Source organism: Myxocyprinus asiaticus, chromosome 30 (assembly GCF_019703515.2).
Source record: "Myxocyprinus asiaticus isolate MX2 ecotype Aquarium Trade chromosome 30, UBuf_Myxa_2, whole genome shotgun sequence".
NCBI lineage: Eukaryota > Metazoa > Chordata > Actinopteri > Cypriniformes > Catostomidae > Myxocyprinus > Myxocyprinus asiaticus.
Genome location: NC_059373.1, coordinates 5,697,664 through 5,721,822, shown reverse-complemented (window position 1 = coordinate 5,721,822; position 24,159 = coordinate 5,697,664). Strand labels below are relative to the sequence as shown.

The 24,159-nt window shown below is 37.6% G+C and overlaps 1 protein-coding gene across 2 annotated transcripts in view; it reads left to right on the top strand.

The window, feature by feature from the left end:
- Positions 1 to 24,159, top strand: part of LOC127420981 (KH domain-containing, RNA-binding, signal transduction-associated protein 3-like) — a 213,004-nt gene that overhangs the window by 86,518 nt on the left and 102,327 nt on the right. For both annotated transcript variants that reach the window (XR_007893922.1, XM_051663653.1), the window contains exon 2: positions 13,279 to 13,397. Coding sequence is in view for 1 of the 2 variants with exons in the window: in XM_051663653.1 (XP_051519613.1) it covers positions 13,279 to 13,397 (119 nt within the window). In the remaining variant the exon portion in view is untranslated. The remainder of the gene's footprint in view (positions 1 to 13,278; positions 13,398 to 24,159) is intronic.

The following is a 24,159-nucleotide window of genomic DNA, read 5'->3' as shown; positions in this document are numbered from 1 at the left end:
CGGCTATCCTTATGAGGACTCTCCATAGACATAATGATTTTTATACTGTACGAACTATAGATTCTATCCCCTAACCCTACACCTAAACCTAACCCTAAACCTAACCCTCACAAAAAAACTTTTAATTAAACGGAAAGCTTGATGATTGAAACACATGAAGAAATAGAAAAAATAATAAATACAATTAAATAAGACAATACATTTGTGTAAATGAAATGAAGCCTATTTTAGGACCTTTAAGATTTTATTTTATTTTTTATTTTTTTTGCACTCTGACATTATTTTGATGACAATTATGCAATTCTCATAACTAAATAAAAAATCTTATTTCTTAAACCATGATAGTGTAACATTGGTGTCCAAGGAGTGGAAGAGGAAGATAGGAGACGCAGGAGTAGATTCTTTCAGTCTTTAATTATAATTGCTGGAGTGGAAACAAACAAAAGGCTCAAACATAGTAATTGCTGGAGTGAAACAAACGCTGAAGTGGAACAAACACTAAATCTTAACATCAAAACTTAACACCGTAACACTTCAATAACTCAACATAACACTTCAAAATAAGAGTCCTTGAAGAAAATGATGGAGACAGACTGTGACAGATCATGTGTTTTTTTTGTTTGTTTTTTGTTTTTTGGATTTAATTTTAAAGATAAATGTAATTTCCTTTTTTCCTAATGTGTGTTGAGAAGTGTTGCTTTACTACAATGAATGCAATTAGTGCAATTAGATAAGACTTTTAACACATTCTTGTTGATTAACATTTCAGCTAGTGATTCATAAATCAAATGAAAGAGTATTATTAGCCTCAAATGTTTTTGAGTTGCCTATGAATTTCTTGCCCAACCATTTGGTCACTTTGAGAGCACTTTAGCCCGTTAATAATGCACCAAAAATGTCAAAATAATAAGTCACATTTTTCTCCACAGCATGAAGAGTGAATTCTCCCTCATGAAAATCTATTATAATGGTGCATAATCATGCAACCGAATGCCTGTGGCATTATAATATTCATGAGCGAATGGCGTGTTAATGTTTGTGTTCCAAATAATTAGCATTTCTCATATTCCACAGACGCCATTGTCTCACATTACATCTTATTAACACGCCGGATTCCTGTTATATCTTAAGAGTCACAAGCGGAACTCTTCACAGATATTTGACTTTCTTTCTTTTTCTTTTTTTTTTTTTTTTTTTTTGTTGACATAAAAAACCTTCAGAGGACAAACAGGGTTTTGGCGAGTCTTTTGTGCACTCAGTTCTGTTTCGATGAGCCGTGCTGACCTGGGACGCAGTGTAAAGGCAAGATTATGGGGCCAAGCGTCTGGCCATAACTTTTCCCTCTGCCTCTTTATTTGGTCTTTGAATGGATTGTCTGTCGAACGCTAAAGACGCGGGGCTTAATCTTTCCAAAGCGCTGACTGAAGATCAGACTAGAAATGCAATTTGCACAAGGTCAACACAAATATATTGCACTTTAATTGTTCATAGGTCAAAAGAGGGGGTGAAAAGGAGTCAAAATAGATCTAAATAACATCTATAAAGTGTATCTGTAGTGATTAAGTCAATGCTGTCATTGAGCCCCATTCATGAAATGTGAGTAGATGAATTCCTGTGTAAATCATTCGTAAAACCATTCTAAAGTCTCAAACATAGTAAATTGAAGTTCAATTGAGTGAAAACATTGACATAAGCATGGTTTTACAAACAATTTACACAGAAATATTGGGTGTTTCCAATATTCCAAAATCTAGTGAGCTTCCTCCGGAGGCAGCAATTTAAGACATCTTACATGCTTCCGACGTGAGGGTGTTCCAAAAGTTAGATATCTTAATTATGCTGCCTACTAAGATGTCTTGTTTTGGCCACATTTTATGGTAGCATGTACAGTATCCTTCCATCGGTGGAAAAATTCATTTTAATTATAAATATACATATATAATTAATTCAGTACTGAAAAGTATTGATAAAGACTAGTTTAATATGATAGAAAACTGACTATTTTACCCAAAATGTGTGTGCTATGTAAATTTATGCTGATTAGAGTATTGTGTTATTCCTCTCGCGTCACCTGTATTGAAGTGAGCGAGTCGAGTCTCCTGTGCCTTGCGTGTGAGGAGTGCTATTTGAATAACGTGTGGAGTTGCTGCCTAAATGTGTTTCAAATCGCTTATGAGGCTCCATTTCAGTTAGAACACAGCATTCTTTGTCATCATTATGATGTCATGAGGTGGGCCAATACTCTCCACCATAAATGAAGTCATAATGATAAATAATTCTCAAACTAATGATATTAACTACCAAATACAAGTGCTAACGATAACGAATTCTAAAATGTCTTAAGGTAGACTCTGGTAACAATAAAATAATTCAAGCACTATTGATACTAACTGCTAATTACTAAATACTAATAATACTATTGAATAAATGGTTCTAAATTTTAACTACTACATGCTAATGATAAATAGTTTTTGAACTAATTATACTAAATACTAACTACTAAATACTACTAAAAAATTATTATTGAACAAGTGATACTTAGTACTAAATACTGAATACTAATGATAAATTATTATTGAACAAGTGATGCAAAATACTAACTAAAAATACTAATGACAGAATTCTTGAACTTATTATACTAAATGTTTACTGCTAAATTATGATAATAAAGAACTATTGAACAAGTGATACTGAATACTTTCTACTGAATACTAATGATACTGTAAATATTTAGTGAACTTATAATATCAAATACTAAATACTACTGATAACCAATTCTTGAACTAATTATAAAAACTACTAAATACTAATGATATCGAATTATTGAACTACTGTATTTATAGTAAATACTAACCACTAAATAACTAATGATAAAGAATTATTGAACTATTGATACTAACGACCAACTACTTAATACTAATGACAATTTTTTATTTATTTATTTTTTATTTTTTTATCCCCTTTTTCTCCCCAATTTGGAATGCCCAATTCTCATTACTTAGTAGGTCCTCGTGGTGGCGCGGTTACTCACCTCAACCCGGGTGGCAGAGGACAAGTCTCAGTTGCCTCCGCTTCTGTGACAGTCAATCTGCGGATCTTATTATGTGGCTCGCTGTGCATGACACCGCGGATACTCACAGCATGTGGAGGCTCATGCTACTCTCCGCGAACCACGTACAACTTACCACATGCCCCATAGAGTCGAGAACCACTAATTCCCTGTGACCTGGCTGGAGTCACTCAGCACACCCTGGATTCAAACTCGTGACTCCCATGACAAACAATTCTTAAACTAATGATATTATCTACATACTAATTACAAAGAATTCTTGAACTACTAAATACTAATGATAAAGAATTACTGAACTAATGATACTAACCACTAAATACTAAGTATAAAGAATTCTTTCAATATAATGTCATAAGGCAGAGAGTGTTGTCCCACCTAATGACATCATAAAGAAAAAAATTATTCTCAAAATAATGATATGAATGGCTAAATGCTAATAACAGAGAATTGTATAATTCATTATCATTATGAACGCCTGAAATTGGAGTGTATTGGCCCATCTTATGACATAATTATATAAAGAATTCCAGAACTGTAAACACACAGAACAGCTGTTTTAGAACTGTGTTTACCATTCCAGGATTTCCCTAAACATTCTTTAGTAATGTCTCCTGCCAATGATACAGTTGAGTTAATTTATCATGTAGAGCACACTACTGTACAAACCCATTAAGTGGTTAGCAGAAAAGGGCAGCCTGACCTCTCTTAATGACATCCCAGTAGTCTACACGTGCCGTACATTTTAATGTGCTAACCCACACAGCAGGTAAAAGGATATCTTTATAAAAATACTCTAATACTAAAGAAATAACTTTCCACTATGCATAGATCTCAGGTTATTGAGTACATTGAGTTGATGTTTCTTCCAGTGCTATACTATAGCAAGAGTAACTAACACAGCTTATGTATTTAATAAAAATAGCCTTTCGTAAAAGCTCAACAAACAGCCCTTGTGGGTTTGAACCTGCAACCTTTTGGTTACAAGCCCAAATCTTTAACCATTATAGGATGCACCACTCTTACAAAGACTACATGATGTATCCATACAATGTTTATACATCTGTATCAGCCCGCTCTCATTATCATTCGTATGTTTTTGTACATAGCATTTAAACGTTTTTGTTGGTTCAAATAAAAGCTGAAATGTACAATATGGATGTATTGACAGCACCGATTCTTGAGATAAGGGACAAAACATGTTTAAAATCGGAGTTTTTATTTTTTAATACTAAATTAATTTGAAATTGATATTTTTGTAGACAACGGTCTCAGCAAACAAACCATGTAAGTGAATATATACTCCAAAACACTGCATTGTCTTATGATGGGCTGTATTTATGCAAACTAATTTATGACATAAATTATTAAATTACGATTTGAAAGCAGCTGTATAAATATCTGATTTCATAGAAAGCAGATCTGTATGTGCATGTGTATGTGTGTGAGTGAGACCTCCCGTCATGCCACGGTCAACATTGTGATTCATCTGCTTTTCATTATAACCTTGCCTGTAGATAGAATTGCCTCATAATGAAGAAATATATTTTTCTTCTGCCTTGCATTCATTTAGTTTACATTCGAATTGCATTGATAGAATGTGGCGCTGGCGAGATGGCAGAGATTATGACACAAAGAAATGCCCTGAAGATTGCATTGAATTAGTTAAAATGCAGATGGAGAGATATTTATGTTTGTCAAGCTCTGCTCAAATAGTGCTACATGAAAACTGGAAAAAAAGAACGGCAAGAAAGACTGTGTGAGAGTTAGGGTTTGGAAAAATCCAAAATTTAAGAACTTTCAGTTGAAATTTTAATTAAATTGGCCAAATTCTAATTGCAATTGTTTACTACTATCAAATGTAGGTATTTAAAAGGTGTTCTCGATTCTATCCTGAATGGTGCTCAACCCTAGTCTCATAGAGCTCGCTCTCTGTCACTCTAGTCTGCAGCTTCAACACATCACACTACACCATGCTTTTACAAAAAAAAAACTTGGTTGTCATGGAAATCTATAGCTTTTTTTTTTTTCTTTCTCAGCGTTGAGCGGGGCCGAGTCCAGAGGGAGGACTGCAGGAATGAAATGTGGGCAGTGTGACATGGGCCGATGACAGCGGGCAGCCGCACATATCGATCTACGATCTGTCATGACGGCCCACTCCTGAAAAAAACGCTCTAAAGTGTTGCACAACACGCATCTTATTTTTCATTTTCTGCTGGCGATCTGTTATGCCGAGACTCCGCGGGCCTGACCGAGAGCTTTTAGACTGAATGCATAAATGGAAATCAATAGCTATCCAAAAGATGCTCTGTGTGGTACTTTCTGCATATATCAATGTGCAGCTTAGCAAGCTTTGTCTCTGGGTTTTAGAATCAGATTTTGCCCTTTAAAGGTGCGTTCCATGTCAAGCCTGAGCTATGAACATAACAGAGGACAACATGTGTTGAAACAACATGATCGCATGGGAAATCGACAAAACTTCCAAAAGTTCATGCACCCTGAAATCAACCCCATTCAGCTGACTGACAAGCGCCATTTGCATCAGACATGTTTGCATCAATTCAAGCGTGAACACATTTCCCAGCTACTTATAGCAACCTTCAAGACACAGGTTTTTGTCTCTTGGGAAATAGTCATGTTCACATAAACAACTTTGAGCGTGATTCGGAGGTTGCATTTTTGTTCTAAAATTATATTTTTTAATTCACTGATGGTTAGATTTAAGGTTGGGGTTTGGGTTAGGGGGTAGAGTTTATAAAATATGCATTCCTATTGACTAGGGCTGGGAATTGCCACTGACCTCTCAATTCGATATTACAATGATATTTCCAAGCCTATTCGATATGTATTGCGATATTGCGATTTGATGTTTTGATATACTGTAAAAACTTCATAAAAAGATTAAAAAGAAACTTTATTAACTCCTTTTTCTCAGAAATAAATGTCTACTGAAGAACAGTTGTGTCTAAAATGACAGTTGTTTTCACTCTGTAATATAAAGGTTTTTTGCAGGTAAAAGGTAGGAATGTGCAAAACTACCAATTTAAAACTACTGTGGTGTGGGCATGGGCACCAAAGTGCAAAAGACCTTCTGACCAAAAAAGCAAATCAGACACGCACATCGCTGGCATTTCTTTCTTCTGTTCTTCAAAATATAATCAGGTGTGTTCCCTCAAGCATGCGTCTTTGTGTCTGGTGTCATTTCTTGTCGACAGTGGCGGGTAAATGTGCGAAATTACCCGCCACTGCATATGAATACCCTGGCTGTGAGATTATACATATAACCTCTCAAATGAACTTTCAGAATATGCATAATAAAAAATAAATAAATTTAAAAAAAGACATAATCCTGCACACTACCTTGCTTGCAAAGAATATCACAAAACTTGTATTGCAACGTTTCAGTCACACAACCTTCGTCAGGCATTTACAAAACAGAGTACAATACCATCAAATTTAAAATGTGTCGTAACCAATCAACACATCTGATGACTATGACAATAACAGGAATATTAACAGTAGAGGATTTTGTCGTCCGAAAATGAACAAACGGTGCTTTGATGTCTGTAGAAGGACTATTAAAAGACTATACATTAAAGAACTATACGTAAAGAATTAAAGAGACAAAACTTCTCAGAGAGAAAATCTGTTATTGTGGAACTCTGCACAAATATAGCTTCCCTATATTTATCTATTATTCACTGTAGCATTAAGATAAACATGTATTACTTTTTTTTTCTTTTTAAATAAGAAAATAGATTTTTCATCAGGGAGATGATTTTAAAATCATTTGGCTCAAGAATCGCGATTTGTAACAGAATCATATTTTTTCTCCAGCCCTACTATTGACTGTATTACATAATTTGCAAGTAAAAACAATGCACTTTGCAACTCGTTTTTGGCACCACTCTGTGAACATTTCACCCGGAAATTGGAGCTCACAATCCCATACTTTCAACAGCACTTCAAGCTTCAGCCACTGGGGCCAATGATTTGAATTTCTGTAAGCACTGACGATTTCCACAGCAAAACTTTCAACCTACTGTTGCCAAATTCACAGTTGGACCACCGGTGTTGCAGAGGTTATCCGCACAACACTCTATCAGTTGCGCCACAGAAAAAGGTAAATGCAAAAAATTTTAATGGGGGATGGCACTTCCGAGTAATCCGGCAGAATGGGGTCAATTTTAGGATACTGAAACATTCGGTAGCAACACGTCAATTTCCTGTGAGATCATGTAGGGTTATGGTAATTTCTTGATAAGCTGGACATCGTCACATTAGGGGCTGTTCATTTAGAACACGACTTTGCATTATAAAAAGCCATACTGAGTGTAAATACTGGAACAGAATGCTAGAGTCTCGAGGCGCACAACACAGTGTCATCGAAAACTCTTCACTCATGGCAGGAGACAGCATAAAAAAAGCAGGTTAAGCGCAACAGGCTAAGAGGTCTGTATAGCACACGTTTACATAAAAAAATAGAAACAGTTAAGGCGGATGCAGGAGGTTACCTCATGTGACTCTACCCTCCCTAGCAACCGGGCCAATTTGGTTGCTTAGGAGACCTGGCTGGAGTCACTCAGCACACCCTGGATTCAAACTTGCGACTTCAGAAAACACTGTAAATATTAAACAAATCAACAAATACAAATCTTTAACAAATCAATGCAAGTCTTTTTTCTTTTTTTTTTTTTGCATAGTAGTTTTGATATAGTAGCACTTAAATTAAAAAGAACAAGAATGCCAAAAAGAAACAAATGAAATATTTTGTACTTAAGAATGTAATGTTCAACATTTGTCAGATGCTCTGTCAAGTATGGCCAATATTAGTTTGGATGTTTGACATGTCTTTTTCTTGAGAAGCGTGTCTTTGTACTTAGCCCTTTGAAACCACTGGACGCTTGTCTTGGTGTTTTTCTTCTTATTTTTTGGCAGCTTGGTAGACACCTGTGTTGGGTCTTTTTTGCCCTAATTCAATTATCTTTTCTTCTTGGTAATCAGTTGCTCTGGGCCTGTGTAAATCTTTTCACAAGCAGCATTAGTTTAAATTAAAGTCAACATGAATTCAAAATGAACCCTATTTACATTTTAAGAGCATGTTCCTGGTCTTATTGTGAATGGTTTATTGGTGCTCGTTATTCCAAATAATGTTTGTGTTTGTAATATTTCATAAAAATGTACCAACTTGCTCTGCCTCTGAAAGGACATTCTTTTTCAACTGACATCACAAATCCTTTTTATTTTTCAACCAGTCCCGTTCAACCACCTGGCTCCATTCTGGTATGTAATGCTCACTTTTCATGATCCAATCAATTCCTGATGGATAAAATCAAGTCCCGGTATATATTTGTATCTCATTGAATGTCCACTTTCACTCAAAAATACAACAGGTTATAGAAGTAAAATGGGCTCAGAATAGCATGTCATGGTAACTTAAATCATTTTAAGCGTTCTTGAAATGTCTCAGGTTTTGATAAACGTTTATCTCATGTGACATGTTAGGATGCATACGAGGATTTTCTGTGCTTCATAAAACAGGTTTGCATGCTATAACAAAGCCAGATATAGGTCACATTCTTGTACGTTCATACTGTTTGCTTCCATTAATGGCGTTCTCCTCATTTCTGCTCTTTTACCAGATCCAACATCCAAACTAAAGCAGCTGCTCTGAAAGACACTGCTAAATCACTTCTCAATAAATAAATAGCTTCATTACCGCTTGGGTACTTACGGTTAGATAGCTTCAAAAGGCTTTATTATAGCAGGTTGGGAAACGTGGTTTGTTCGACAACACATTTTATGAGCTTTATTAGACTAGGGCTGCAATTTTGTTTTAATTTTTATTTATTAATCTGTTGATTATTCCTTTGATACATCAAATACAAAAAGGCCAAAAATGTACTTTTTTAAATATATTTTTGTATTGTATTTTATTGAAATACCATTATTCAACATCTGTGATTCCGTATATCTTGCCTGATGTTCCCCTTAAAACAATGTGTAAATCGAAAGTTATGAAAATAACACGTGAATGTTTTTATGTATAATATAACTTGTGTGCAAAAAAAGATCAAAATATACAGTAAATGCTAAATTATAAGACAAAAAAGCAGCAGAACAGTGTGAATACCAAATTATAAATAACAATAAGTAAAGAACAAAACAAAAACAAATTTTTAACAGCACACAACTAATTGCTATACAGTAGATATCAAATAGTTATTATTATTATTATTATTATTATTATTATCAATTTTATCAGTGTTAGTTGTTGTCTATATATTGGACCTTTTTTGCTGTAGTCATTGCAATGAAAATAAAATCACACTAAAATATACAGAATACATAAAATCAGTATGAGCTTTATTGCCAAGTATGCTTACACATACAAGGAAAATGATGATGAGAATGTATACTTGCAACTGATAGCTACTGAGTATTAAACTGATTTTTGTCTACAAGATCTCTATGTTAACTTACAAATCGACTTTAACCGCCTTCAACTTCATTGAATGAGCTCTTCCTGGATTCCATGGCACTCATCATCTCCCAGAGCATCTCTTTGAGGTGTTAATGCCAATTTTCACTTTCTGCCACTTTCTTGTGAGCAGGAAGGGAAATTCGAGGAGTTAATGGGCCATTGTCTTGCGCTCCCCCACTTGAGCTCCGATGCTATACTGCCCTGCAAGCATTTCTTGTAACTGGAAATACAATGTTGACAAGTCACATTTAGGGCTTTATTTTTGTGACCACACTAGGTGCAGCACAATGCGCAACAACAGTGTGCAACACATTATCTAATTTTCATGAGAGCGCTAATTCTAAGAACAATATTCCTGCCAGTGCAAAACGCAAGTAGGTGTGGGTGGGAGTGTTTGCGCTATCTGTTGGTGTATGCGTGCAAACTGTGCGTGTATTGTATGTTAATGAAGTGGGGCAAATCGCAATTTGCTATTTTCCTAAGAAATAGTTCATTGCACTTATACGTTTCAAAAGCACATCTGTTTTCAGCACAAAGTCTAAACTCAGTTCCTGCATTTATTGTATGGAGATTTCTCCAGCAGGTGGTAATAAAGTTCATGACGAAATTCTGAAAGTCTGTTTTTAACTTTCTAGAGGTCATGGTTTATTTTCCAACTATTATTATTATTGTCTATATATTTACATTTGTGTTTATAATCAAATTTGTACTGGTATTTGTCCACCTGATTTTAAGTCAGGCTGGTGGAAGAAGTTCGAGAGGGTAAAATGTTTGGATTTGGGGAGGTGGTTATGTAAGATTTTTTTGACCACTTTTCTATTTTATTTATATTTCCATTCAGATTGAAATGTAATTTGAATTTAGAAATTTTGTTTTGCTTCAAGTTGTTCTTGTATAAATAAATACATGTAATTTTTAAAGCAAAATCGACTGGTAGAAGTGAAAAAAAAAAAAAAAAAAAAAGAAACAAATTATCCCTCGATCCACAGCCTAAATTGGAAGGCCAATATAATCACTGTTAATACTGGACTAGCCATGATTTGTGTGTAAGTGATCAATTTGATTAATAGTACTTACATTCTCTATGATTTAATGGAGCCTGCATTCAAGTCCTGACGAGAACCACATTTTCCACTCGTATAAAAGGAGTGTGCCACTAAAAATATGCCAGATATTCAACAAGGATGTACTTAATGCACAAAAGAACATAAGTCCATTTTTCTATTCATCTAATTCATTGCATAAATTTATACTAACAAATTATTATGAATGTGCTATCTTTGTTTATATCACTGGTGCATGACAGGGAATGGACTATATAATAGGATGTAGACGGTGCAATAACTTGGAGAAGAACCTCAGCACTTGACTAAGCCCATTAGCGTTTGTGCGTGCATTTTAGGCTAACCCACTTGTGCCTAGACTTCATGAAAACTTCATGGCAATGCCCACTGACTTTGCGTGTATGATGTATTACATAATGCTGTACATAGCACTCTTAAAATAGGGACTTTAGGTATAGAAACGGCTGTGTGGAATTTGTAGAAATATCGACCAATCAGACAAGCTTTTTTCCAATTTGTGTGTGGGGTTAGCAGAGTTTGACTTGCCATACTTAAGACTGGGGTTGTTTTGATACAAAAATTTCAGTAGTCAATAACAGTACCAGTGAAAATTCACAATTTTCAATATATCAATTTTGATTCAACAGCAAAAACTATGATGCTGTTTTACAACTTACATGTATCTGCAGTTCGGTTGGAATTTACCAATTCTACCAAAATCATCAAAACATGTCAAGAGTTCCAATGTTCCTCTAGAATATTCCTGTGTCCATTTTGTCATAAGTGACATGAAACTTAGCCATTAACACTTAAAGATATCTAGACACTTCACAACATTTTAAATATGAAAAGGATTTTTCATGTTCCTTTCTACGATCTGTCATCTTTGATGCTTATTGCGCTTGAATATTCAATGCGCTTTTCCATTATTTGTATTTTGGTGGGGGCATCTGATGCAAAATTAAGACACTCCAGTCCCTTGACTAATCAAGGAAGTACTCAAAGACAGTTGTCAAAATAAGTCGTCATCCAGTCTGGGTGTCTAGACGTGGTCTTACCTGGTCTCCATGAAACCAAGGCCCATTAAAGGTCCTGTTAAAAAAAAAATCATTTCTGAATGACATGGAAATGTGTTGAATGGACTGAATCAGGCTGAATGTAAAAATGTATAAATTTGTAGTTGACATGAAATTATTTTTTGAAGTTGACGTCCTGAAGTGTGACATGCCTTACTCCATCTAATTATACACCGTTACATGGCGCAAAAAGCTGATGTCATGCTTTGTTGGAGGTCTCTTCTATGGGTTCTGTGTTTCACAAAATAACAGTGTATTATTTATGTGTAGTTACACTAAGAGCTGAGAAAAGACCCTCGCACAGTTTCCACAGGTCCACAGAGACCCAAGATTCAGTGGGCTATGCTTCATTTCATTGTTTCATGTCATTATTTCTGTAGTTGAGGGGCACAAAACACACCCATTGAAAAATATAATTTCCCTCTTTAGATAACCAGCAGCCTGCCCAGTTTAGAGGATCGTGGCTTACCTACAAATCTTCACTCTGGAAGAATAACTTCTGTACTTTTATTGCTATAGACCATAAACTGGACATTATACTAATAAACATATTAAACTTCTGAACATCTGAAAACTAAACAGGCCAGTTGTGGTTTGAATACACATGGTCCAGCAAGCTATGACGAATATAATGATGTGTGCCAAATAATTATGAATATTACACAAATTTCCAGGAAGAGCAGTTTATTGAGTTGGCCAGCAAGTCATTTAGGTTTGTCTATAAGCGACTGTCTATAAACATGAGTTGTTATGCTTATATATGTTGCATTACATTGCAATACAACAGGGTCCATACAGGACAAAAGGGTGAAAAGTAAAGTCATTTAGAAAGTTTGCACATTTTGATTAAAGATTATCCTGAGAAAAGATTTTGCATCCCTAATTGTTAAGGTGTACAGTAGATGTTGTACTTAAAACTATCGCCGTATAGTGTGCTATCATTAGACCCCACTCTCATTCACTTTCATTCATTTCTAAGTATTCTAAAGAAAAAAAGTTCTTACCATTTGATCAAAACCACTACTTTTCCATTCTTTTTTTATTTTTTATTGTAAAGACCCAGATGTAGCGTAATGTAATGAAACATATACAAGCATTCACGCACATTTTCAAGAACACACAAATACACATACACACACACACACACACACACACACACACACACACACACACACACACACACACACACAGGCATATTCATTAATTGACTAATATCCCAATCCCCTACTGTGTCCCACAACAACAAAGACTTCTGTGCATGGTTGAAGAGCTCATTAACGCACTTTAATTTCTAATCAGACAATGTTTGCCACACCGATAGAAATATCCACCAATCACAGACAAATGTCTATCAGATACGATCATGAGCACATCCAATTAAATTACTGGATGCGTGGCCAATGGAAGCTATTTCACAGTCCACTGAACAGTCAAAATACGCTTTGCACAATTGACAGTGGGCAAATGGCAGAGCTTTTGTCTCTGCTCATCTGAACTCGAGATTCAGAGAGATAAACTTTTACTGCCCCTTTAATTATACCTAGATAATATGGTCAGATGCAACTAACTCTCTCTCTTTCTCTCCAGAAATTGAAAAGATTCAGAAAGATGAAGACAAAGAGGATGAGAAGTTCATCGATGTGGTCATCAACAAGAACATGAAACTGGGACAGAAGATTTTGATTCCTGTAAAACAGTTCCCGAAAGTGCGTATGATGGAGTCATGTCATTGTCTTCTCTATTCTCAGTTGTTTCTCATTGTATAATATGGAAGGTGTGAATAGCCACTTTCATATATGGAACCCATTACATTGTCGTTAAATTGATAATTAACTTGATCAGAATCTCTATGTATTGCTGCCATTTCACACCACCACCAAAATGGCATAGAAACTATGTGAACTATTTGCCTGAGTTTATTTGCCTGAAATAACCTTTAAAGAAATAGTTCACCCAAAAATTTAAATTCTGTCATAATTTACTGACCCTCACTCATGTTGTAAAAAAAAAAAAAAAAAAAATCCTATTTTATAAAAAAGTATTTTTGTCTTATTTTCTTTTAGAAATACCTAAACATTGAGAAGCAGAATGACATAAGATATACTTATAACAAGAAAAAAAATATTTGCCAATTAATAAACTTCTTTTCTTTTTTAATCAAGATTTATTTCTTACCCCATTGGCAAAACCCACTAAATTCTGTCAGATTTCTCTAAAAACAAGAAAAAATAAAAGTATTCTTTCCTTTTAAGTAAATTTATCTTGTTTTAAGAATATTTGAATATTTTTACTGAAAAACAAGAAAAAAAATATTCAATAAGAATTTTTTTTTAACGTATAACTTTCTTTTGCCAAACACTTTTTTTTTTTTTTTTGTCTTTTCAGTACAATTACAGTTGATAGTGACTCAAATTAAAGCTTAAAAAAGGACCCAAAAGTATCATAAAATAGTCCATGCGACTCATGCATCATATTTCAAGTCTTCTGAAGGCATACGATAGGTTTTGTGAGAAACAACCCAGAATTTAATAATTTTTTTAGTGAAAACCTTGAATGAGCGCTATATGAGAGAAGTCTTTTTAAGTGCTGATTTCTCACCAAAACCTACTGCATGCCTTCAGAAGACTTGGATTATGATGTGTAAGTCGCATGGACTGTCTTTATGATCATTTTTGGTGCTTTTTCAAGCTTTAAAGTGAGTCAGTCATCAACTGCCATTGTATTGAAATATGGACGGAACTTCATTAAACCATCTTCTTTTGTGCTCTGCATGTTTGAAGCCACATGAGTATGAGTAAATTATGACAGAATTGAACATTTTTGATTAACTATTTAATGCTACAAATGACCTCTAAACTACAAATTATTTTTAATTGATGAAAATATAGAAAGACTGCATTCTGCATACTATAATTTTGTCTATTAAGTGGCAAATGTTTTCACTGGTGGCAAGTCATAATATTTTCAAAAGTCATCGACAGTTTTTTTTTTTTTTTAAATCCCAATGACTCCCAATGATGTTTTGGGTAAAATTGAAGTTGAAATATAAGTTTGTCGTTGCAAAGGGCACGTCTTTATGTCACAGCTGATAATCGTTGTGTCATTTCTTTCTTTCTTTTTTTTTAACATGTTACCACATAGCAGCACTTCACAATTTCCAACCCAGTCATTCATAATAATATAAAGCAGTTCACAAGCCCTGCTACATTTTAATAGGAACATGATGTTGATATTGAACTAGGCACAGGACAATTCTAGCAAATGGTCCTAATTTCCATATTGTTGCTGTCGAGTGTGTTATTTGATTATTTTTTTCCCCCTTCACAGACATAGAGGTGAGGGTGACCTTCTCGAACTATCACATAATCATATCATTGAGCGTGTGTGAGGATGTGTGTGGTGTGTGTGTGTGTGTGTGTGTGTGTACATTCCCACAGTATTCCCGTAGGATTTCCACACTAAAAAACGATTCTTTCAGTACCTCATTTAGTTTGTGATTTCATAGCTCTCCATACGTGATTTAATGTGTTTTTAATTCACACTGTTGTTCCATCTTGGGAGGGTGAAAGAGCGACAGACAGCGAGAGAAAGCGAGAGAGAGACAGAGAAATTTAAGCTGCAGGTGTAAATGTCAGTCCTCTACTCAGGAAAATAATTTTTTTAACACTATAAAAGGATTTTAGACAGATTATAATTAGAAAAAGGTCTGTATATGTGTATTTGGGGAGGGGTTTCAATGAACACTGTGACGAGCAGGAGGGCGGGGCCGGGCCATGAGTGCGCAAGGCTGGCCCGCAGTCAGGCTAATCAGCCGAGGAGAGGGATAAAGCCGAGCCGGAAATGGCAGTTCGGGAGAGAGAGAGCCACATGCAGCTGCCATGTGTACATTTGTGTTTGTGTCTTTTTGTTTAAGTTTTCATTAAAATATTACTTTGATGCTTCAGCCAGTTCCCGCCTTCTCCTTTCCCATTTAAACCCTGTTACATTGGTGCCAAAACCTTTTTGATGAACAGAGCCATGTGACAAAACAACTCATGGAGTGAATTATCGTGAAACGGTAAAAAAAAAAAAAAAAAAATAAAATATATATATATATATATATATATATATATATATATATATATATATTTTTTTTTTTTTTACCGTTTCACGATAATTCACTCCATGAGTTGTTTTGTCACATGGCTCTGTTCATCAAAAAGTTTAACCCTATACTGACAGCCCAGCGTGTTCTGAACTGAGATCAGGCAGTTTAAATGAATTTAAATGATGCATTGCTTATAGCGAAGCCAAAACACAATGTCCTAGAATTCAAATGGGTCACATCAGTTTTGTGATCTGCACAGCGATATCGAGGGAAGCCCACACACCGATGCGTGCACTCCAGAGATACAAAACAGCACAGATTATTGGCGAAAAACCAGGCTTCAATTGCACTGCAATCACAAATTGGAATTGCAAAAATAATAATTGTTTTTCTGCAGGTTTTCCAAACTTTCTCATCTTTTATGGATGGCCAAACTGATAATTCCACCCCAAACTCACACCATTGGTTTAGCCAGTGTTGAGTTTCGGGCTGGTCGGGATGCTCAAACAAACAGAGCAATTTTTTTTAAAAACATTTTTTGATAGCACCACAGAGACACAGTGTTTACACTCTTCAAAGCAATCAACCTACCAATGGCTTACTTTTAGTTGTCTCTGAATATTAACATGGGACACAAGAAAGTATTTTAAGACCAAGCAATTACACACATCTTTTAGAAACTCCCATCATGTATTAAAAAAATAAATTAGCCCTTTTTTTTCATAACAAGATGCACACAGGACACAAACTTAAACACACTGATAGATTTTATTAACATTTTAACTAAGAATGTATGCTCCATCATGGCAAAGATGGGCAGATACACACATTTGTACACATATAGACACTTGCATACAGGCGTTATGTACACTCTCACACATTCCGAGAGTGATAATGTGTGTGTGTCTGTGTGTGTTATTTTTGAAGAGGGTGTGTAAATGGGTTCTTGGATCCCAGAGGGAGTGTGCTGAGAAGGGTAGAGCGTAAAACACACATGCACACGTTTACTTAGCTGTCCTAATGTGGACATACCACAGACTTCTATTGTTTCTAGATAAAGCTTATATAAAAACAATAGAATAATTTGTAAAAACAATGTAAAATTATACTATACCTACAAGAAAACATGTCAAATTTTTACAATAAAAAAAAAAAGAAAAAAAAAAGTGAATGTATTATTCACTTTTCCAGTTGAGAATGTCCCTGGATGTCACCTAAAGTCTTGGGTATACTTAGTTTTTTTTATTGTGCCTTTCTGTCTCACGCATGTTTTTGTGCTAAGCCTTTTAAAGTATACTCTTCTGACCATGAGCCCATACAGACGTGTTCGACGCATACGCACTACAAATGCTTAGTGTTACTATTTTAGCACAGTCAAAGGCAGGTGGGCAAATTTGTTCCCAAAGTATTAGCTAGGCATATTTTTAATCATTTATTATCATTATTATAAATATGAGTTTTAATTTAATTTTAAAGCTAAAGGATGTAATGTCTGTGCCACCAAATGAAATTGTCCCAATTTAATGTCCCAGACCTCTGTTTTTTTCCAAAAAATACCAAAGCGCTTTACAGAATGGTTTCAGCACTTATACTTTCAACTAACACTAATGCTTGGCTTCTTGTATCACACATATTTCCAGTTCAACTTTTGATGCTGTCACCCATAGCAGACCCCAGATCTTTGTGGCTCATGGAGCGTGCTTGCATTTCCAGTATGGTCAGAACTTATAATAATATTATTATCTATTCAGTATGACATTTTTCACTGTCCAGTGAGTTGAATGATCTAGTTTTAGGATGCATTTTGACGTTGCAGTGTTGTGAACAAAATTGTCTTGTGAGACTATCACAACTCTTGGAGATCATTTTGGCAATAGACTCTGGTGGATTGCCTGCCAACCTCAAATAAACTCTCCCCACTGTCCTTCAGTAGTACATAAAATGGATTACAAGCAGTTTATTGGTATCTTTACCTGTAGCTGCACATGGGCACCATACATTGCTTGTTGCTTGTGGTAAGCCATCTGTTTAAATACAGGATTTAATCAATCTTAAATCTTAAAAAAAAACTATAATGTAAGATGTCCGAAGTGACTGCGATGCAGCAGTAGAATGTGCTTTTGAGACACATTTTGGTTGCTGCGGTGCTCACATGGATGATGCAGGTTCGAGTCCAGAAATCATCTTAAGAAAAAAAAAAGAAAGTTCTTAGGATAAATTGTACCTTGTACTGATACGCCCGACCCTTGAATGCAAACCGCAGGAAGGGTCTGTGTCGAGGTAGAATCGAGACGTGGAATTACGCATCCTTCAGGTCTACCGCCGTGAACCAATCTTGATGCTGGATGCTCGCTAGAGTGTGTCTTTGCATCAGCATCTAGGATGGGAGTCTGTGAAAAGCCCAGTTCAGTACTCGCAGGTCCAAAATTGGCCGCAACCCACCACCTTTTTCCGGTACAATGAAGTAGGGGCTGTAAAACCCCTTCTTCATCTCGGCCGGAGGGACAATCTTGTCAGACGTACCGGCGGGTGGGGCCTCGCGGGGCGAGCCTGAGGTGCCATACCATGTCGTGGCCGTGCTGATTTCAGGGACATCAAAGTACTTACCTAGCTCCTTGTGACCACCCCCAGAACAGCCTGGGACGGGGGAGGAAGAGGCCTGTCCTCGTGACCCATGGAGACTGTCACATCAGGGGCAGATTTGTGCCACAGCTGGGCACTCAGGGGCGGGGAGACTGCCGCTGGAGCGCCAAACCTGCCAAAATGGAGTGGTGGATGGTAGTCTTGATGATGGCCGTGCACGCCGGGTATGTGACCCAGGGAACAAGGAAACCGCTCTTGCTGAACTCTTGGGTACTTCAGCACCTTGGGCATGCAGCACAATTAAATGCAAAGGTAACAAAAGATTCTCCTCCCGGCCCTCAACCGGGGGATGGAGTGGTCTGCTTACCAGCTCCAGAGCAGCAGGTCGTCATCCCTGGGTCGCCCATCTCAGGGGCGCTTTGAAGCCTTCCAAGACGGTTGGCGTCTGCTTCCTGCGGTGGGCTCCACGCTGGGACCGGGCCGCAGGGGTGGGCAAAGTCCTCTGTGTCACCAGACTGGCCAACTTGGGAAATGGGGGCAGCAAGGAACCGTGCCTTGTCCGTCTCTCCCATCTCGACCAGGTTGAGCCAAAGGTGGCGCTCCTGGACCACTAAGGTGGACATCGTCAGCCCGAGAGACCACACTGTGACCGTTGTTGCCCGGAGAGCGAGGTCGGTCGCCGAGTGCAGCTCCTGCATCAATCCCGGGGCGGAACTACCCTTGTACAGTTCCTTTAGCGCCTTGGCTTGGTGGACTTGTAGGAGAACCATGGCGTGCAGGGTGGTGGCGGCTTGTCCAGCGGCACCGTAGGCCTTGGCCATCAGAGATGACATAAACCTTCAGGCTTTGGATGGGAGCTTTGGGCACCCACGCCATGTGGCGGTGCTCTGCGGGCATAGTTGCACTGCGAGCGCCTTTATCCACCGGGGGGATTGCCGAATAGCCCTTGGCCACCATCGAGGGTAGTGAGGGCGGGGAAGCTGAAAGATCGGGACCGGGCAGTAAAAAGTGCCTCCTATGACCTTGTCAGCTCTTCATGCACTTCCGGGAAGAAAGGAACGGGGGCGGGGCGTGGCTTTGAGTGGTGCTGCAAGCCCAGGAACCAATCATCGAGCCGCGAGGGTTCAGGGGAGAGCGGAGGGTTCCACTCTAGCCCAACGCTCACGGCTGCCCGAGAAGGCATGTCGTCATCTCAGCATCAGCCTGTGACTGGGCGACCGTACCCGAAAGGAGGAGCCCAGCTGAGGCTTCCACATCTGACTGGACGAGCCCGCTCTCCGATGCTGTGCTCGAGAGCTCATCACCTTCACGGGCTCCGAATAAGAGGTCGAACTCGCCGTGAGACGAGCCGGCGGACTCATCCGGAAGCCCGATCAGGGCAGACGAGCGTGCTGGGGAATGGTAGGTCCGTGGGGGGATACCCGGCGGAGGTGGTCCCATTGGGGTCCCCAAATCGCCCCCAGTGCTAGCCGCGCTGGCCTCATACCCGTGGGTAGAAGGACCGAGGTGGGGAGCCTCTGGGGTGGCTTGCTTTCTTACGAAGGTAAGCCACGACCGCATTGTTGCCATGGACATGTTCTCGCAATGAGTACATGACCCATCCATGAATGCTGTCTCTGCGTAAGCAGTGCCCAGACACGAAAGACCGTGATTGTGACCGTCAGAAGGCAAGAGATAACAAGCGCAACCAGGAATAACACACAAACGGAAAGGCATCTTTAAAAAGACGCGTCTTTAAAAATACATTCCGTGTGTGCCGCTCTTTTAGAGATATATACTCTTTTAGAGAAATATACTCTTTTAGAGAAATATACTCTTTTATTTCTGCCGAAGCGCCCAGGGGCATTCTCTGCAGTGCACCAGTGCAGAGGGGGGGAGAAGCCGCTGAAATGTGCCGTCAGATCCAGCAGAGGTGAATGAACAGTTGTGGGAATTCAGCTCAGTGAGCATGAAAATCTGAATGAGTGGTTGCATTCCAGCTCCTTTTATACCCGTATGTCCGGGGGAGTGGTATGCAAATACCACTCGCCAATTTTCATTGGCCTTTTATCAAAGACCAGAGGTGTCTCGGGCTCCCAAGAGTGACCCCTAGTGTCACTACATCGACACAAGTCAAGTGAGTGACAGATAGGGAATCAGGGTTATTCCACCAAATATTGATTTCTGAACTCTTCCTAAGTTAAAACTTTAGTACTGTGTTGTTTAAAAATTAATATGAACTTGTTTTCTTTGCATTATTGAAGGTCTGAAAACACTGCATATTTTTTATTGTTTTGACTAGTTGTCATTTTCTGCAAATAAATGCTCTAAATTACAATATTTTTATTTAGAATTTGGGAGAAATATTGTCAGTACTTTATAGAATAAAACAAAAATGTTCACCTTTAAATACCTATATAATGGTCTCTAAATTATTTCCAGAGCTGTATATACAGTATACACTCACCCACCATTGTATTAGGTACACCTGTACATCTGCATATTCATGTGATTATCTAATCTGCCAATCGTGTAGTAACAGTGTAATTTATAAAATCATGCTGATATGGGTAAGGAGCTTAAGTTAATGTTCACATCAACCATCAGAATGGGGAAATAATGTGATCTCAGTGATTTAGACCATGGCATGATTGTTGGTGCCAGGCGGGCTGGTTTGAATATTTCTGTAACTGAAGATCTCCTGAGATTTTCATGCACAACAGTCTCTAGAGTGTAAAAAAAAAAACAACCAATGTTCTGTGGACGAAAACACCTTGTTGATGAGAGAGGTCAACGGAGAATGGCCGGACTGGTTTGAGCTGACAGAAAGGCTACGGTAACTCAGATAACCACTCTGTACAATTGTAGTGAGCAGAATAGCATTTCAGAATACACAACATGTCGAACCTTGAGGCGGATGGGCTACAACAGCAGAAGACCACGTTGGGTTCCTCTTCTATCAGCCAAGAACTGAAAACTGAGGCTGCAGTGGGCCTAACATTTGTGTACATCAGCAGAAATCCAGATTTGTCAGACCAGGTAATGTTTTTCCAATCGTCTACTGTCCAGTTATGGCGAGCCTATCCCACTGCAGCAGGTTTCCTGTTCTTAGCTGACAGTAGTGGTACCCGGAGGGGTCTTCTGCTGCTGTAGCTCATCCGCCTCAATGTTAGACGTGTACATTCAGAAATTCTTTTCTGCATAGCACTGTTGTAACTCGTGTTTATTTGGGTTACTGTCACCTTCCTGTCAGCCTGAACCAGCCTGGCCATTCTCCTCTGACATCTGTCATTAACAAGCCGTTTTTGCCCACAGAACTGCCGCTCGCTGGATGTTTTTTTGTTTTTCATACCATCCTCCTCTTTACACTCTTGAGACTGTTGTGCATGAAAATCCCAGGAGATCAGCAGTTACAGAAATACTCAAACCAGCCCGTCTGGCACCAACAATCATGCCACGCTCTTAATCACTGAGATCACATTTTTCCCTATTCTGCTGGTTGATGTGAATATTAACTGAAGCTCCTAACCAGCATGATTTGATGCACTGCACTGCTGCCACACGATTGGCTGATTAGATAATCGCATGAATAACAGGTGTTCCTAATAATGTGCTCGGTGAGTGTACAAACAAAAAGGAAGAATAATTTTTTTTATGATGATTTTTATATATATATATATATATATATATATATATATATATATATATATATATATATATATATATACATACTGTATATTTTTCAAATACATTTTTTTTTTGGGCCTATTGCTAGCAGAAGTGTAAAGATGTTGGAGAGATATGGGGAATCACAATCAGGACACAACACAGTTTTACAATATGCTGACCACTAAGTCACAGCTCCAACAAGAGATGTACATAATAAATAATTACAGATTGTTGCAGTAATATTGTTACACAAAGTGAGATTTTCACACTCTCAGGTAAGTTTTCCAGGTCCTCTAGCTTTAAACAGCAATGACGGACAGTTACTGCTTATGCATCAAGTTTGTCACAGTGACACATTTTAGGATGACTGTCGAGAGCAGAATAAAGTTTCCGATGTCAGTTCTTGTATATGAAATTTCATCTCAGAGCTAAAAGGAATGTCATAGTATGCAAGCCCTCGCCATTACAGCAGTAACGATCAGCCACTTCAAATAAAGCAATTATCAGCGGCAGAGCACAAACGTCGCTGTAATGTCATACAGCGCAGATCTTCACGTCGCTCCGCATCACACTAAACAGATTGCCTTTGACAGCTCTGATGACTGCAGATACTAATGCGCTGTTTAGAGCTACACGGAGCTACTGGAAAAGACAAATTCAATTTGTCCAGGCTGACAGGTGGACGCAGAGAAAGTGCACATGAGAGAGTTAGGGCTTGAAGGGTGATTTTGATGAAGCCGATTAGAATAGTTTTACTCCAAGATGTGTCAAACATCACCTCTAGGCTTATTTATGGGGCACAAGTTTAAAAGAAATGGACACTTTCTTGGTCTCGTCCTGCAGTTGCTTATTTCATCTTGCTAGGAACATGTTGACTGTTTGTAAGACTGCATTGAGGTGTTGTGTGCAGGGGCAGATCCAGAAGTTTTTCACAGGGGTGGCTGTGCAGGGTCCAGCGATTAGTTTGTGGTGGCACATTGTCGGGGCGCACCCTGGTTGGGTGATTACAAACTAATAAACCAAAGCTCATAAACTACAAAGCTCATGTGTGACTCAACATCAATGTGAAATTTGTATGTTCCGTGTTCAATACATGTATAGCTCAATCGTGGCATACTATTGATTAACCTCAAAAAATAATTTCGTCCCTCCTTTTCTTAAAAAAAAGAAAGAAAGGCAAAAATCAAGGTTATGGTGAGGCACTTACAATGGAAAATAATGGGCCCAATTAGTCAACATTAAAATTGTCACTTTTTCAAAAGTATAGCCACAATATGTAAAAAATATGCATTTTAACATGATTTCAGTTTGATAAAATCACTTACTAACCTTTTCTGTGTAAAGTTATGTCCAATTATACAACTTTGTTGCCATGACGACATAACGCAGTAAAACCTTAAAAACTATGATTTAAGCAACTTTATAGCTCAAATAATACATGAGTTTTAACAGAAGTTAAAAACAGAATTAACTGAAGTCCTTTTATAAAATTATAGCTTCAAATTTTTGTATTTAAACCCTCCAAAAGTTTGTCCCATTCAATTCCATTGTTCACTGTAACCTCGATTTGTGCTTCTTTTTTTTTTTTTTTTTTTTTTTGTGGTAATCAACATTATGCTTCAAATTCTGTCAGTTGAGCTAAACTTGTATTGAACGCGGAATATTCCATTAAGTGTGTTTATCACTATAAAGGGATGTAAAGTTCACCCAAAAATGACAATTTTGGCATCATTTACTCATCCTCTTGTCGTTCCAAATCCATATGACTTTCTTTTTTCCGTGAAACACAAAAAGGAGATGTTATGCTGAATGCTTAATAAATGACACAAGGATCTCTTAAATCTTTTTAAAAGTGTTTGTGAGAAAAATGAATTTGGCTTAGCATTAGCATCAAGACACATTATCATCTGAAATGTCTCTAAATTGCTCTCATTGCCTGATGTAATCTGCAATTAAAATGAATTCATATTCAGTGTCATGGTGGGATATTGTATTTGTGCCTGGCAGCTAGTTTCCACGTCCCTTTTTATAAACAAACACACAAATCATCAGTATTTTGTGTGTTTTTATCAGATAACCATTATTATACAGATTATTCTTATTATTATAACCATTATTATACAGATATCTATACCCCAAGGGGTTTTTGT